The 15,622-nt window shown below is 41.9% G+C and overlaps 1 protein-coding gene across 1 annotated transcript in view; it reads right to left on the bottom strand.

The window, feature by feature from the left end:
* Positions 1-15,622, bottom strand: part of WWOX (WW domain containing oxidoreductase) — a 1,459,759-nt gene that overhangs the window by 1,126,699 nt on the left and 317,438 nt on the right. The window contains exon 6 of the mRNA XM_082270137.1: positions 5,524-5,612. Within this exon, the coding sequence (XP_082126263.1) occupies positions 5,524-5,612 (89 nt within the window). The remainder of the gene's footprint in view (positions 1-5,523; positions 5,613-15,622) is intronic.

Here is a 15,622-nt window from a genome sequence, read left to right as displayed (position 1 = left end):
TGGAAGGAAAACCCTGCCGCTACCAAGATATCTGCCTACACACAGAGACACGGTGCAAAACAAGGCATTGTAAGTCGGTAATAGGTAAAGAGCACTTGCAAGGAGACCACAGCCAGTACTGGTAACAGATAAGATCCTCATCCTTGTGTTAAAGCTTTGTGAATCAACCCTATATATAAAAAATGTGCAGATAAATATTCATTATTGAATAAACTTATAAGGTGCCTGGAGATATATATTGTACAGGATGTCAGGGATAGGTCTTGGACAGAATATATATTTGCATTGTGGTCCTTTTAAGGGAAAGTTCAAAGGACATTTTAAGTACTTAGGGGTTCTCGCCCATGCAGATTTAGGGGTTCTGGGGTTAGTCCGGTCGGAGAGGAGAGGTTTGATTTTAGTATTCTCTGAACTGGTAAATCCTCATTTTGACCCTGGAATTCAGAGACTCGGAGAGACTCTGAGTGAGAAAGAACCTTCAAACCCTGAGTACAGGGACTTTCGTCCCAAAAGGGTTAACCCAACTGCAAGGTGGTGTGAAGTGGTTCACTGGAAACAAAGTGTGGACTATCTGGAATCTGAGACTCTGTTTTGCTGAGCTCTTGCAGCTTTCTCTGTACACCACATCAGATGAAAACCCTAGACCCAAGTGTGGGAATGGTATATTGGCGGTGAGCCGGTATATTCTCTTGACTATACCAGGATTATGGACTGTTTGTTTACTTTTTGCTGGTATAATTTTGCAAGGTATATATATGTAAATATACCTTGTTTTCCCTTGAAGATATAAAAGTTTGCCAGCCTTGAGTATATTAGTTGTACACCTACACATTTTTGATAGTATGATTTTTGTAACGTCTCTCCCTCTTTATTACATTCATACCACAAAAGTTTTCCTCTAAGAGTGTGTAACGATGTCTGATATTATTCCATTAAAATAAATAAAGTTATGCTTTCAAAACGTGGCCTTAAGAACTGTAATAGAGCAATGATAATATTAAACAGGTTAAATTGCCACAGTTGTGTCTGAGTTCTATCAGTCTCTGCTCCATGCTTTGCTCGAGGGCAAAGAAACATCATCTGCGTATTCAACTGAGAATTTATCACTGACAATAGCTCAGAAGATATTAGCTGTATTAAATACTCCTTTCAGTATGAAGGACAGTGATATTGTGTACATTTTCCGGAGGGGCAAAAATAATATTTTCTGTTATTTAAAACATAGCTCCAGACAAAAGTAAAAGTTTAGCCATAAGTACAATGGGCGAGTATTACTGAATGCCCAGTCTCTGTTTTTAGGTATGGTATTTGTCAGTGGTGTATTCAGGTTTTGTGCTGCCCTAGGCCCAAACTCGTGCACCCCTTAATTTAAATATGATCCACCCCTTTGTGCCAAGGCCACACCCCTTCCTGTTTAAGACACCCCTGTCATCTGCAAACCACACCCCTTCCTATTTAGGCTTCACCAACACAGTGGCTGGTGTGAATGGACCCTAAGCTGTGTTGAGAGGCTTTTGCTTGCTTCAAGTAGGTTTTCCATACCCATGCAAGACTATTGGAATGCAAAATTTGCATTAAGCACAGGTAAATGCAGGTCAGAAGGAGGTCAAGTGCACCTGTCAATGAGTCCTGAATGATCACTGAAACATCTCAAACTAATTTTAGAACAAATGCCAGTGCTAAGTGATAACAAAAGCACTTCCAGTGGTGGTAGTGTTCATATTCATCTGCTAAAATACCCCAAATGACATCACATTGGGCCAACAGATAGGGTTGGGCTAAATCCATATTTGTTGATTATTGGACATACAATGCTGATCTGACAACAAAGGTACCATTCTTGGCTGTCAGTGCCACTTATCCCAGGAGGAACACTGGGGATGGGGGCCTGTTTAACTACAGTTCCATTTGAAAGTGGTCATGTGACATGTGACACAAACCAGTTTAATAGTCAAAGCATTATGACTCAATCAGGCCAAAAATGACCCCAAAATATGTCAACACACAGACTAAAAGATCTTTTACCTAAGTATATTTAATTACAATACATTTTGATAAATAAAACAGGATTAACTGGCAATAAGATGTTTTCCTATAGAGGAAAACCTAAGACAAATCAGCAGGTTGCAAAAACCACCAGCTTTACTTCTCATCCAGAAGACTACACAGCCCGGTATGCCACAGAGGAGGGTAGGTGGAGCATTAGGCTGTAAGACCTGCTGTCATTGCCACACTTACTGGTATTGGCGGCCGCCAGTTGTTTTAAGTCCTGTCCAAACGTTAGGCCAGTCATCGGCCGCCGGGCACTATTATCATACTGGCAGCAGTGCGTCCGCATTATGGGGGTGCACGAAGTATAGCGCAAGCGGTGGGGACTCTTTTCATGCAGGAGCCGGAAGGAGGCTGTTTTTTTTTCATGTGGGGGCAGCTTTTTTGTCGCCCCCCTGCAAAGTACTGCCCTAGGCCTGGGCCTTGTTGGCCTAGGCCCTGTTACAGTGTTGGTATTTGTAATGGAAAAGTAATATTTCCAGCAAAAGCCTTTTCTGTGTGTAGACACATAGGGGTTGACATACTAAAGGCAAAAGGCTGTTCTCTTTGCAAGTGAACTTTTACTTTGCACTGCAACTTTCCCTTTGCAAAGGAATGTTTCCTTAGTTTAATGGATGTGATGAAAATTTACTTTGCAAAGAATACCCAATCATCATCAAAGGAAAATAAAACATGACTGTTTTGCCTGCCCATTATTGATGAAGTCAGAGGAGCTTCACCTTATTCACTAACCTAAGTGAACAGCCTATTTGCCATTAGTAAATTAACACAGGGCTGGGACAAGGGGTGGGCGGGAGAGACGCGCACAGTTGGAGGGGAAGCGCTAGGCTTGACAAAGCTCATTGGAGTGAAACATGTAGCAATAGCGACATGCCAACCTCGGACGCTCTCTCTCTTCTCCCTGTCGCCTCCCCCTCCCTCTGATGCCCAGAGCCAGAGCACGGTGAGGACGTAATCACCGAGCGCAGGACAGGTGGATAGTGACCGGACAGCAGCTCCCCTCGGCTAAGGCACGCTGCATTACCAGCTCATCCATCCTGGCCACCCGGTGAGGCTGCACTTCTCCTCCATCCAGCGGCACCTGACACCTGCCTCCATCCCCCCTGTCACAGGATCACACACTCTCCTGCCTGCTATTTCACAAAGGCTCCAGTGCAGACTCCATCATGGAGGATGGACAGATTATGGCTCCCCCTTCTTAAAGGTACCCCACATCCTGCCTTTTACACCAGTGGATCTTTGCTTGTACCTTGTTAAAACTTTGTTTTTTTTTTGCTTGATCTGCCTGTATTATTTTAGATGTTACTACTGGACTCCAATAAACTGTGTTTTTTATAATTCAGTCTCTTAGTGCTCACTGGATAGGGCACTGATCAAGTGGATACCATCCATTAGTAGCCTGCCCCTGTCAGCGCTTCCCCTCCAACTGTGTGCTTCTTTCATATCAACCCCCTTTCCCAAGGGGTTTCTCTCACAGCAGCTCAGGATAAGTCAGGCACTTCATACCTCACCATCACCAATCGGTAACGTAGTAATGTAACCTAAAGTTGAACAGTTAAATCAAAGAAATACATAGCAGTTTAATCTAAAAAAAAGAATTTGCACAACTGTCTGTCTAATCCTTGAATTTAAACGGCTGGCTTCTATCAGACAGGCTGGCATACACACGGGCCGAATGTTGGCCAGTTTTTATTGAGCCAGCTGGCATTCGGCCTGTGTGTACAGGGCTTTACAGACCTCAGATGCAGCACAGCAAATGGTCATGAGATGTCCTTCCTCCCAGGCACCTCCTCATCTTGACGCATCAGACTTGAGGAGGAGCCGAGGGAAAACTTCCCTGAGCTCTGACTTTTACTACTTTGACATGCAGCTGGCTGGAAAGAGGCAGTGGTGGGGGATTGCTGTACTGGAGACCTAGGGCACCCTGCAGAAGATGCAAGCACACGCCCTGGGTACCAAGTGCTAGCAACATCACTTGCTGTCAGTCCAGGACTTTGCAGGGTTTGTTTAGCCCTGCACAGTCCTGATCTGAAAGTGTTGTTGTGCTAACTCCTGTATCTAGGAGTGCTGGCAAGAGGGAGATGCTGTAGGGGGATGGAGAGCACAGCCTGCACCTCCTGTTGGCTCTCTCCAACTCTCCGCTGCTGTCAATGCTCCAGCATGCAACCCTGACCTGTTTACCCTACTTTCCTTAAGAAAAAAAAATAAATGTCATGAATTTAAAAATCTAAATAATTAATACAGAGCTCCATGTATTTGAGTTTCATAACTGCTTAGAGTTCAGCTTTATGTAAACAAACTACAAACCTAGATTTTTTAATACTGCAAATGTAAAAATTTCCCTTCAATAATTATGGAGTGATAATTATATCAACAGTAAAAGCACACACTGTAGCTATCAATTTTTAGATGCAATTTACCGCAATTTTAAATCTATTGAGCAGGTATTAGGTAGGTAGGTGGTTAAAGAGGACCTATGCCTAAATGTTAACAAAAAACTGTCTTGCTGGGATAGATGAAAAAAATTTAACATAGTGACTAAAATTCTTATAATTCCTGGAGAAAATTCTGCTTTAGGCTCCTGTTAGTGCTGACTATATTCCTCAAGGCCTAAGCCCTTGTTCATGTGATCTTTGCTGAAGAGAAAGATCATCCAATCTGAACTCTGATCTGCCCTTTAGCAGAGATTTCATGATTAAAGTGATTGTAAAGACTGAGAGCCGGTTCACACTGGCGCGACTTGTCAGGCGACTTGATCGCCTGACAAGTCGCCGTGGGTCGCCTGCCATAGATTAGCACAGGACCCGTTCTAATAGGAGCGACTATTAACCATTACAATGGGGAGAGCACAACTACAAACTTGGCCACAGGAAGCGGTGTAAAAAGTGAGAAAAATACTAAAAAAAAAATTTCACATGTCCCCATGCTTTATTCCTTTAAAAACAATAACTCTTGATCTGCCAGAAATCCAGCATGCTCCTAACTTTCCATTTGAGCTGAAACACAGTGCCTTTACTGTACTGCTTTGTCTTCATCCCAAGTTGCATTATCAGCACTGCCTGCTGGGCAACAGAACTTTGCGTGCCCAACCCCGTCCCTCTCAGTGTGCATATATGGATTTCTTTCACAGCAAAGGATTGCTGCACTCCCAAGAGCCTGTCCACACACTGTATGTAGGGAAAGGGCTCTTGGGTGATGTAGTTCTGGGGGGGTGCATATGCCAATAGGAACTGAGCTCCCAGGAGCTGCAATGCTGTCTGGTGATGATGTCACACAATTACTCATTACAAAAACAAGGTAAAAAAATGAATAAACAGGGGAGAGGGACGTTTGAAGTTAAATTTGGGTAATACCTGAACATACCCTTTCAGCGATTTAAGTCTAAGCTAAACTATCAGAAACCAAAACAGCAGTTTTAAGCAGCAGGCTACAGTGTGAGAAAACAACAGTGAGATTCTACCAGTAAGAACTTACAGGTTTTTGCTCCGAAATGCGTCAGCAAAGCTTTTCACACTGCGTAGAGAGGCCAGATCCAAACTCATGACTTCAATCTTTGCTTTGTGCTGCAATGGAAAAAAAAAAAAAAAGTGAAAGCGTAAATGATAAATAACTGTAAACTTGGATCGGGGTATCACATTACACTTAATGCATTGTGGAATATATCCGAGTTTGCTTGCTTAATGTAAAATGCCTACAGTGTGTGTAAATCACTCGAATGGATGAGAGAGGAGTGATCACTGCCAGAGGTAGCATTGTAGCAGCGTAGATCGGCTAAATACAGAGCATAGGTGTCTAACAAGTTTATTAAAGGCTATGAATTAAAAACAGACAGCGCCAAGTATCCTTCAATGGGTGAAGTTACACAATCCATCATAGGACTGAAGAGCAATTTAACCATTTGCTGTCAAGAAGCATGCATTGTTTTCAGCACCTGCATACAAAGGATACGGGTCAAACAAATGCAGCCCTTTTCAAAAATGTGCTTTACAATGTTCTCTACTGTGTTCTGCCTAGATAACCTCCCACAATACCGGTTTTCGATCCTGTTAGTGCTATAATGTTGTCTAAAACAAGAATTTCAGATTATAAATTGCATAAAACAAAGAAAAAGTGCCAAAGCTATTGCTCCTTAAAACTATGTGCTGCTAAAGGAAATCTTCTTTAAATAAATAAAATAAACAAATTTACTGATAATATATACCATCTGGTGACTGTTTGGGATTTCAGCAAGCAAGGCCCTGCATCTTTTGATGAAATGTGGAAAGTTAGCGATCTAATAGCTATCATAGTGCAGTAAGCACTATGTATGTGATGTGATGCATAGGATGTATGGGATTTCTTGGGCTTCCTTGGGAGTTCTTTTTGTAGTTTTCACAGACAACACTAAATGTGCTACCAAATACTACGTCTGATATTAGAAAAGGAATGGACAGAGGGCGCCCCAGCTTAGCGCATTATCTTTAAAACAAGTTATTATAAATGAAATTAACACACATTATACTCACAAGGCAAATGTGAAACACGGGCAAAAATGGGCTAAAAAGGACCACCAAGAGTCTCCACTGAGCATCCTCTGCTGGTCAGGGCAGTCTTTAACCACTTGCCGACTATTTACTGCGGCGGTCAGCCCCTCACAGGCAGAGCCCGCTAGCCTGTGAGGGTCTAGGGAGCGAGCATGCACCCCCAGAGGCGCGCTCCCGCTCGGTCACGGACCCCCCCGCGAGTGTGACCGGCGGACCCGATGTCTGCCGGTCACTCGGCGATCGTCGGTGCAGAGGGAGAAAGGCAGGCGGCTAATGTAAACAAGCCGCCTGTCATTCTCCCCTGTGTATGAATGGTGATCATACGGTTCTACTATGTAGGACCGTTGATCACTGTTCATACACCTCAAGCCACAGCCAATCACAGTTAGAATCACGCCCCTAGGGACACACATAACCCCTCCCTCTCAAAAAAGTTAACCCCTTCACTGCCAGTGTAATTTTACAGTAACAGTGCATATGTATAGCACTGATTACTGTAGAAATGTCACTGGTAACCCCAAAAGTATAAAAAATGTCATTCAAGGGTCCGATCTGTCCACCGCAATGTCGCAATACCGCAAAAGAATTGCAGATCGCCGCCATTAGGCGTTAAAAAAAAAACAACAAAAATGACAAAAATCTTTCCCTTTGTTAGTAAACGCGATAACTTTTGCGCAAACTAATCAAAATACGCTTTTTGCGATTTTTTTTACCAAACATATGTAGCATAAAACAAATTGGCCGAAAATGTTAAAAAACTTTGATTTTTACATTTTTTTGGGGGAATTTCATGTAAAAAAATTTTAAAAATATTGTTATTTTTGCAAAATTGACGCTCTTTTTTTGTTTATAGCGCATGATCAAAAAATCGCACAAGTGATCAAATACCACCAAAAGAAAGCTCTGTTTGTGGGGAAAAAAGGACGTCAAATTCGTTTAGGTACGCAATTGTCCGTTAAAGTCACGCAGTGCCGAATCGCAAAATAGGCCCTGGTCAGGAAGGGGGTAAAATCTTCCGGGGCTTAAGTGGTTAACACAGGGCAAAAGGGGCAGCTGCCCTGGGTCCAGTCATTGTTGTGGGGCCCAAAGCAGCTGCCCCTTGAGCTTGCACTGGCTGCAAATAGGTAATAAGTGGGTTTTGGGAGGGCCCAAGAAAATATTTGCCCAGGGTCCAATCATAATTAAAGACGGCCCTGCTGCTGGTGGTGGGTGCCAATGTGATCATTTGGTAGAATCCTAAAGTTTATTGGTGTCAGTGGTTACTTATCTGAGAAGCAAAAATTGCTCGTTGCTCAAGGAACCTCTGGGGGATCCCTAAGGTTCCACAGAACCCTAGTGGAGAAAGACTTCCCTAATCTAATCAAAGCACTGCCCTAACCAATGCAGATCTGTACCTTTTGTGTGTCCAAAGTATTGGTAGCAAATGTTCCCAGGGCTTGCACAAATATCTTGCTGCCAAGAACACTTTGTATTATTGTATTGTTAGTACTGTGCCTAACATCGCTATCTATACTCAATCAAAATGCTATTTTGAAAAATAATGCCAGATAGAAACAAAATCTTAAAAATGTTTTTACTCCTTCAATTCAACGTTAATACAGAATTATCTATTTATCTTGCAGTACTGGCAATACTGCAATTTTTCACTGCCATCTTTTTTCTTTCTAAATGTTAAAAAAATGATTTACGTTAAATCTGGATAAAGTATGGATACATTTGCCTGAAAGATTGCAAGAAATGAGAAGAGGTACAATGAGTTGGAGCATAAAAGCTTTCTCTGCCATAATACTTATTATAATGGCATATAAAATAGAAGGGATAAATAATACATGACTACAGGTAAATTTATATGACAAAGAGTTCTTCAACACATGCCATTACGTTTGACAACCTTCGATTTGTACACTGGTGATGCCTCTTAATAAAACGAATTGGAATCATCTGTACCCCAGGTAAGTAACATCTGCCTTTAAAAGGGGCTTTGGAACAAAGCAAAAATGGCGGATTCAGGTCTACTTAATCAATAAGCATGGAATAGGCAGACACATGCGTATATTTAAATGGCAAGCAAAAATATTTATAACAGCACTTAAACAATAAACCTGCTCAACCTGAAAGTCAAGGGAATGGGTTAAAAAGCTATTTAAAAAGGAAAGACAACATGCAATAAAAGCTTGGCATGCAGAACGATCTTTGCATAGCACTGGTCCACAGATCAAGGGAGCAAAGTGTTCAATCCAAGGCGCCATAAAAAAGAACAAAATGACTTCAGTAGTTACACAATATGGGTGGGTTTAAATCAATCCTGGCTTGTAAAATATATTTGTATCCTGGAGAGATGTCATGGACTTACTGCGGTCTTCCATATAAATATCTGAAGAGTTCAGCAAGTGTCATAGGATATTACTAGGGCAAGCAAACCGATAAGAGGTATGGAGGAGCTCAGCTATGAGGAAAGAATAGAGGAACTGAATTTATTCTCTCTTGAGAAGAGGAGATTAAGGGGGGATATGATGATGAACATGTATAAATACATAATGGGTCCATATAGTGAACTTTGTGTTGAGTTGTTCACTTTAAGGTCAACACAGAGGAGAAGGGGCACTCTTTATGCCTAGAGGAAAACAGATTTTGTCTCCAAATACGGAAAGGTTTCTTCATCGTAAGAGCTGTGAAAATGTGGAATAGACTCCCTCCAGAGGTGGTTCTGGTGAGCTCACTAGATTGCTTTAAAAAAGGCCTGGATTCTTTCCTGGGTGTACCTAATATAAATGGGTATGAATATTTGTAGGTAAAGTTGATCCAGGGAATATCAGGTTGCCTCTCGGGGGATCGGGAAGGAATTTTTTTTCCGCCGCTATGGCAAGTTGGATCACGCTTTGCTGGGGTTTTTTTGCCTTCCTCTGGATCAACTGTGGGTATAGAATTGTTTATATAAGATTGTAATGTTGGGTTTTCATTACTGTTTGTTTATTTTGTTTTTTATTGGTTGAGCCAGATGGACTTGTGTCTTTTTTCAACCTGACTAACTATGTAACTAGAACAAACCAATATAGAAATGTTGTACAGTTCTATCAGGCTAGGTCTTATTGCTATGTTTGCATAGGAGGTGGCAGTTAAAGTAAAACCTAATATATGGCAAACCATGTAGGATATCATAAAATAAACTTTATGGACACTTTAGATGCTATCCCATTATTTTTCCGTAGGTTGCAGGCTTATTTGTCTGCATCCTATAGACCAGTCATTCTTAACTAGGGTTCCTCCAGCGGTTGCTAGAAGTTCCTTGAGCTATGGCTGATTTAACTGCCATTTGATGCTGCCTGTATAGTTCTGGGGTCAATGCCACTTGGCACTGCCCGTTACCTATTCTCTATAATAAAGCTTTCTGTAATAGTGACATTCTGACCATCACTGTAAGAGAAGCATCCTTCCCAAGAGCCACCAAATAAGGGGCATTTCGAACTACATGAATTCATTTTAGCAGGGGTTTCCCGAGACCTGAAAATTATTTTAAAGTGCCTGTTAAGCCAATCAATGACATTCCAACAATCCCCTCTTCAGTTCCAGGAAGGTTTTACCCAGGATTGACCCATGACCTTTTGCTGCCTGGGTCCAAGAATGAAATGTTGCCGCCCCCCCCCCCCCCAAAAAAAATAAAAAATCATGCCCAACAAAAGGCCCCTCACATCCATTATTTTATATAAATATAAAATTAAGAAAATATTATATATACCATTATCTTCTTCCTTAACTCAACACCGGACCAGTCCACCAAATGCCCACTGTCTGTCCTCAGTCCTCCTGTGTCTGCCGTGCCCACCACCCAAGAAGATCATGCCTGCCCTGCATGAGATGAAGTGTGCTGTGTCTGACGTCATTGTGCACACCACAATCACATAAGGGACGTTCCCTGGAGGAAAAACTCCGTCTCCTCATACTCATCAGTTTGCACTATGGGAAGCAGTATGAGATGGAAAAATGCTGCCCGTAATGCCCTGCAAACTAATAACACACAAAACTGCTGGAAAAAAAATCATGGGAGTCATTTTGCTGCCCCTCTCCAAGTGCTGCCTGGGTCCAATAGACCCAGTGGGACCCATGGTAGGGCCGGCCCTGGTTTTACCCCCTTCCTGACCAGGCCATTTTTTGCGATATGGCACTGCGTTGCTTCAACTGACAATTGCGTGGTCGTTCGACACTGTACCCAAACAAAATTTATGTCTTTTTTTTTCTCGCACAAATATAGCTTTCTTTTGGTGATATTTGATCACCTCTGCGATTTTAATTTTTTGCGCTATAAACAAAAAAAAGACCGACAATTTTGAAAAAAAATATATATATATTTTTTACTTGATCTTTTACTTGGATGCACTGGACGAAAAGAGAGATCTGTGTTTCAGCCTCGCTAAAACACAAGATCTCTGTTTTACTCCCTGACAACAGCGGTTGGTGGGTCCTGGTGGTCTACACGGCTGCTGAACCCGCTGATTGGCTCCAGCTGTGTCCAATCACAGCTGGAGCGGCTCTTCCTTGGCACGCGCATGCATGCCCCAGATCGCGAGCACACAATCATGTACATGTACGTGATATTGCACAGCCAGGCCGCCCTTTCACAGTATATATTCGGTGGGCGGTCTGGAAGCGGTTAAATAATGTCCCCAGTGTGCATGTTTTTTTTTTTTAAACGCCACTGTGTAACTTATTTCAGAGCTGCTCGGTGCTCAGGTGACTGCCCGCTGCACCCTCTCCTGATCTGGCAGCTACAGCAGGCAGGGCTTAGAATCCCGCGCTGACGTCAGCCAGGAGGAGGAGAGGAGACCGGCAGGCTGTCACGTGAGCGCCGCTATGAGATTAGGTACACAGCGTCATTTTTAAAAGAAAACACAGTACACTGGGGACATTATTTAATAAAGCAGAGGGGATTGTAGGAATGGATTGTAGGAGAGCTGCAGATGATGGAGGCACATAAACTGACCACTGTGTCAGGGCTCAGCAGCTACAATAAACCGTGGTCAGTTTACAGGCAGGATAAGCCAGATGTTTTAGGTGATAGAAAGGGCCAAATTACACAACACAAGCACTGTGCTATATAACATGCTTTAATGAACAGGATCCATTTTTTTTTTTTTTTTTAGGGTTACAAACACTTTAAGGATTCCTCTGGGGTAAAAACTTCAAAAAAGTCAGCCATAGACCTTAGCAAGGTTTGGACTAGGCAAAAGCATTCTATGCATTCTAACACAATTACATTTTAAGTATATTAACTGAACTCTATTCCTCAATAGCCACAAAGGATTTCAATTCACTTTGCTGGAACCAAATGCCTTTGAAAATCCAGATATTACTTTGTAAATATACTTCTTACCTCATCACTAAAATGAACATAGCCTGCACAGAGTGAATAGTTGTTGATGAGACAAAGAATACTATGGTTCAAATAAGAACACACATTCCTCTTCTATTTTGCCAAGATTTGTTTAGCCTAGATTTCAGGACTATTATACAGTGCACAGTGCTTTACGTTTTCCACATTTTTTTTTTTCCAAAAAGCTTTATTTGATGTGCATAAAAGAAAAAGTAACATTTTGTTATGTTATAGGCTTATTCCAAAATGGATTAAATTCATTATTTTCCTCAAAATTCTACAAACAATACCCCATGATGACAATGTGAAAGAAGTTGGTTTGAAATCTTTGCAAATGTATTAAAAAAAAAAAAAAAATCACATGTACATAAGTATTCACAACCTTTGCCATGACACTCAAAATTGAGCTCAGGTGCATCCCATTTCCACTGATCATGCTTGAGATGTTTTTCCAACGTGATTGGAGTCCACCGAGTGAAAAATTAAGTTGATTGGACATGATTTGGAAAGGCACACACCTGTCTTTATAGGGTCCCACAGTTAACAGTGCATGTCAGAGCACAAACCCAGCCATTCAGGCCAAGGAATTGTCTGTAGACCTCCAAGGCAGGAATGCATTAAGGCACAGATTTAGGGAGGGGTACAGAAACATTTCTGCAGCATTGAAGGTCCCATTGAGCACAGGGGCTCCATCATCCGTAAATGAAAGAAGTTTGGAACCACCAGGGCTCTTCCTACAGTGGGTTGTCCGGCCAACTGAGCAAGAAGAGAAGGGCCTTAGTTAGGGAGGTGACCAAGAACCCGATGGTCACTCTGGCAGCGCTCCCACATTTCTCTGTGGAGAGAGGAGAACTTTCCAGAAGAACAATCATCTCTGCAGCACTCCACCAAAAGTGACCATTTTTTGTATCCATGAACAGAGCTGGTAACTGTCAGTCACTGACTCTTTGCTCTGCCACCCGTGCTCCCTGGAGTGCTGGGCTGTGGAGAGGGCAGGAGCAGGTGGATCAGGCTCTCAGCTGAGAGGCTGAGCCTGGTGCCGGTCCAGGCATGTGGGAAGATCCCGACCATATGGTCACAATCTTTCCCGAGCCTGGACCGGCTCTGTAACATCAGCAGACAGCGGACTTTAGCATGCGGTCTGCTGAAAACGGGTCACAGGAGTGCAGAACGTACTGTAGTCCTGGGATCCACAGGAGCAGTACAGCCAAACAAGCTTTGGCTGTACTTCTCCTTTAAAAGAAGACACTATTTTATTGGCACTTGTAGTTAAAATCCAGCCTGAACAGCAAGCTTATGGCTTTCAGTTGCTAGGCCTAAGTCACGACTTTACCGAGTTGCTGGCTTGATACTATTGAAGGATTCTTTATGAAAGGGCTAAGAAAGGCCACATCCTGAGCTCCGGTGTCTTTCATTAATCAGTCGCATAGGGTTGAAAGCAGCTTTTCATTTTGCTTTTGAAAAATGTAATTTTATTTGAACTAATTTACGTATTTTTAGTATTTTTTAGTAGCCATTATGGCATAAAACCAAGCTTTGTTCATGTATTCCTACAACTTGTAGGACTGAAAAACCATAGCATTCCCTGACAAGTAGGGTATGCTTCTAATATTTATTATTAGAACATGACAAACTTTCTTTCTCAAGTATATAGAACACACATTTGTTTAGCAAACAAATAATGGACCATAAACATAATAACTGAGGTTAAATAAATATTTAGACCCTGTAGTTAGGACACCAAAATCCCAGTAGTCCAAAATCCACAATCATGAGCCCAGCCATCGCATGGAGAGTGCAGACAAGTGAAGAACAATGCATTAATCCTTCAAACACTAACAGACCATGGCAGGGACTTAGGCTTGGAATGTATTTACAAAGTGACAAATTATATTTTATATTAAACGGAGAGAGGAAACACATCTACAAATAGGCTGATAAATGTCAGCTGGAGTCACGACAAACAGTTTATTTGTGCTAAAACCACAACTTTTATTTCTTTGTTTTGGAATTATTTTTGTTCTTTTTCACAGAGGGAGGACTAAAATGTAAAAAGAAAAAAAAAAAAAGAAAAAAATACATGCGAGAATTAAATGGGTTTGACGACCACTGATGTTCCTGGGCAAATTGCCCTTTTGGAAGCCGTAAGGGAAAAAAATCTTTAAAATACTGCATAATAAAAATCCAAGCGAACAACTCATAAATTAGCATTAAAACAGTATCTCATAATTAAACGTTGCCCTAGTTCATCTGCTATTCAGGCAATAAAACAGACACTTGCAGTGATATCATCAGCAGGAGAAAAGGCCTCAAACAAAACATTACATAAAATATATCTAACATGGTATAAAAATGGCAATCACAGATGCAAAGTAAAAATATTTTTTTTCTTACAATTTTTAAGGTTTAACTCCAGGAGAGAAAAGTCTCAATGTCCCTCCATCCTACCCACTCTAAGGGTCCTTTCACACGGGCATTACGTATGTCCGTTTTTCATCCATCCGTTTGTGGATGAAAAACGGACATAATGTATGTCTATGGGCTAGCGGATGTTAGCGGATGACCATCAGCTGACATCCATTTTGCATCCGTTCCGTTAAGTAACGTTTTTTGCAACGCAAGAGAACCCTATTTTTCTTCCATTTTAAAAACGGAACGGATGCAAAAACGGATGTTAGCGGATGTCATCTGCTAGCTCATAGACATACATTATGTCCGTTTTTCATCCACAAACGGATGGATGAAAAATGGACATACGGATCGGACCCTATAAAAGTGACATCCATGTCCGTTTAAAAAAAAAAAAAAGTGACTGAATGGAAAAAAAAATGGAGCTGACTGTGTAAAAGGACCCTAAGCCATTTACTCTCTTTTTCTTACCTATGTCAGCTGTTATGTGATGATCCTCTTGAGTAGGGATGGGCTCAGGCATGTTCAGATCCTAGTTCCAACCCACCTGTGCAATCCCGCCAAGAAGACTTAACTGCACACCCCAATCATGGGCAGTGAGATTTTTCTGGGCCCACAGCTGCTCATTAATGGCGGTGTACAGTGACCACTTCCTGGTGGGATAGCTCAGATGGGTTGGGACTAGGATCCCAACACGCCTGACTCCACTCCTACTCATGAAAGAGGAAAGCTGCAGTCCAAGCCAATTGAATAGTCTTGTTGTCCCACCTATTGTGATGTCTTGAGGTAGCCACTGGAAGACTTCAGGACCCTATGAGTACCCTGCGATGGAGTCCAGTGGTGAACATCGGGCAGGGTCCATGTCAGCAGGTAGCTACATGAACATTGCAAAAAGGACCCTTACACACACAAAAGACTAGAAGAAGGAAGGTTTGGGAGCCAGCCTGTCACAGGACTGTAGTTTGAACTTAACCACTTAAGCCCCGGAAGATTTTACCCCCTTCCTGACCAGGGGGTATTTTGCGATTCGGCACTGCGTGACTTTAATGGACAATTGCGCGGTCGTGCGATGCTGTACCTAAACGAATTTGACGTCCTTTTTTTCCCACAAACAGAGCTTTCTTTTGGTGGTATTTGATCACCTGTGCAATTTTTTGATCACGCGCTATAAACAAAAAAAGAGCGTAAATTTTGCAAAAATAACAATATTTTTCACATTTTTTTATATGAAATTCCCCCCAAAAAAAAAGTAAAAATCAAAATTTTTTAAAAT

The sequence above is a fragment of the Pelophylax lessonae genome (assembly GCF_965119305.1).
Source record: "Pelophylax lessonae genome assembly, chromosome: 10".
Taxonomy (NCBI): Eukaryota; Metazoa; Chordata; class Amphibia; order Anura; family Ranidae; genus Pelophylax; species Pelophylax lessonae.
Note: the sequence above shows the minus strand (reverse complement) of the source record. Positions and strands in the feature narration are given on the sequence as shown.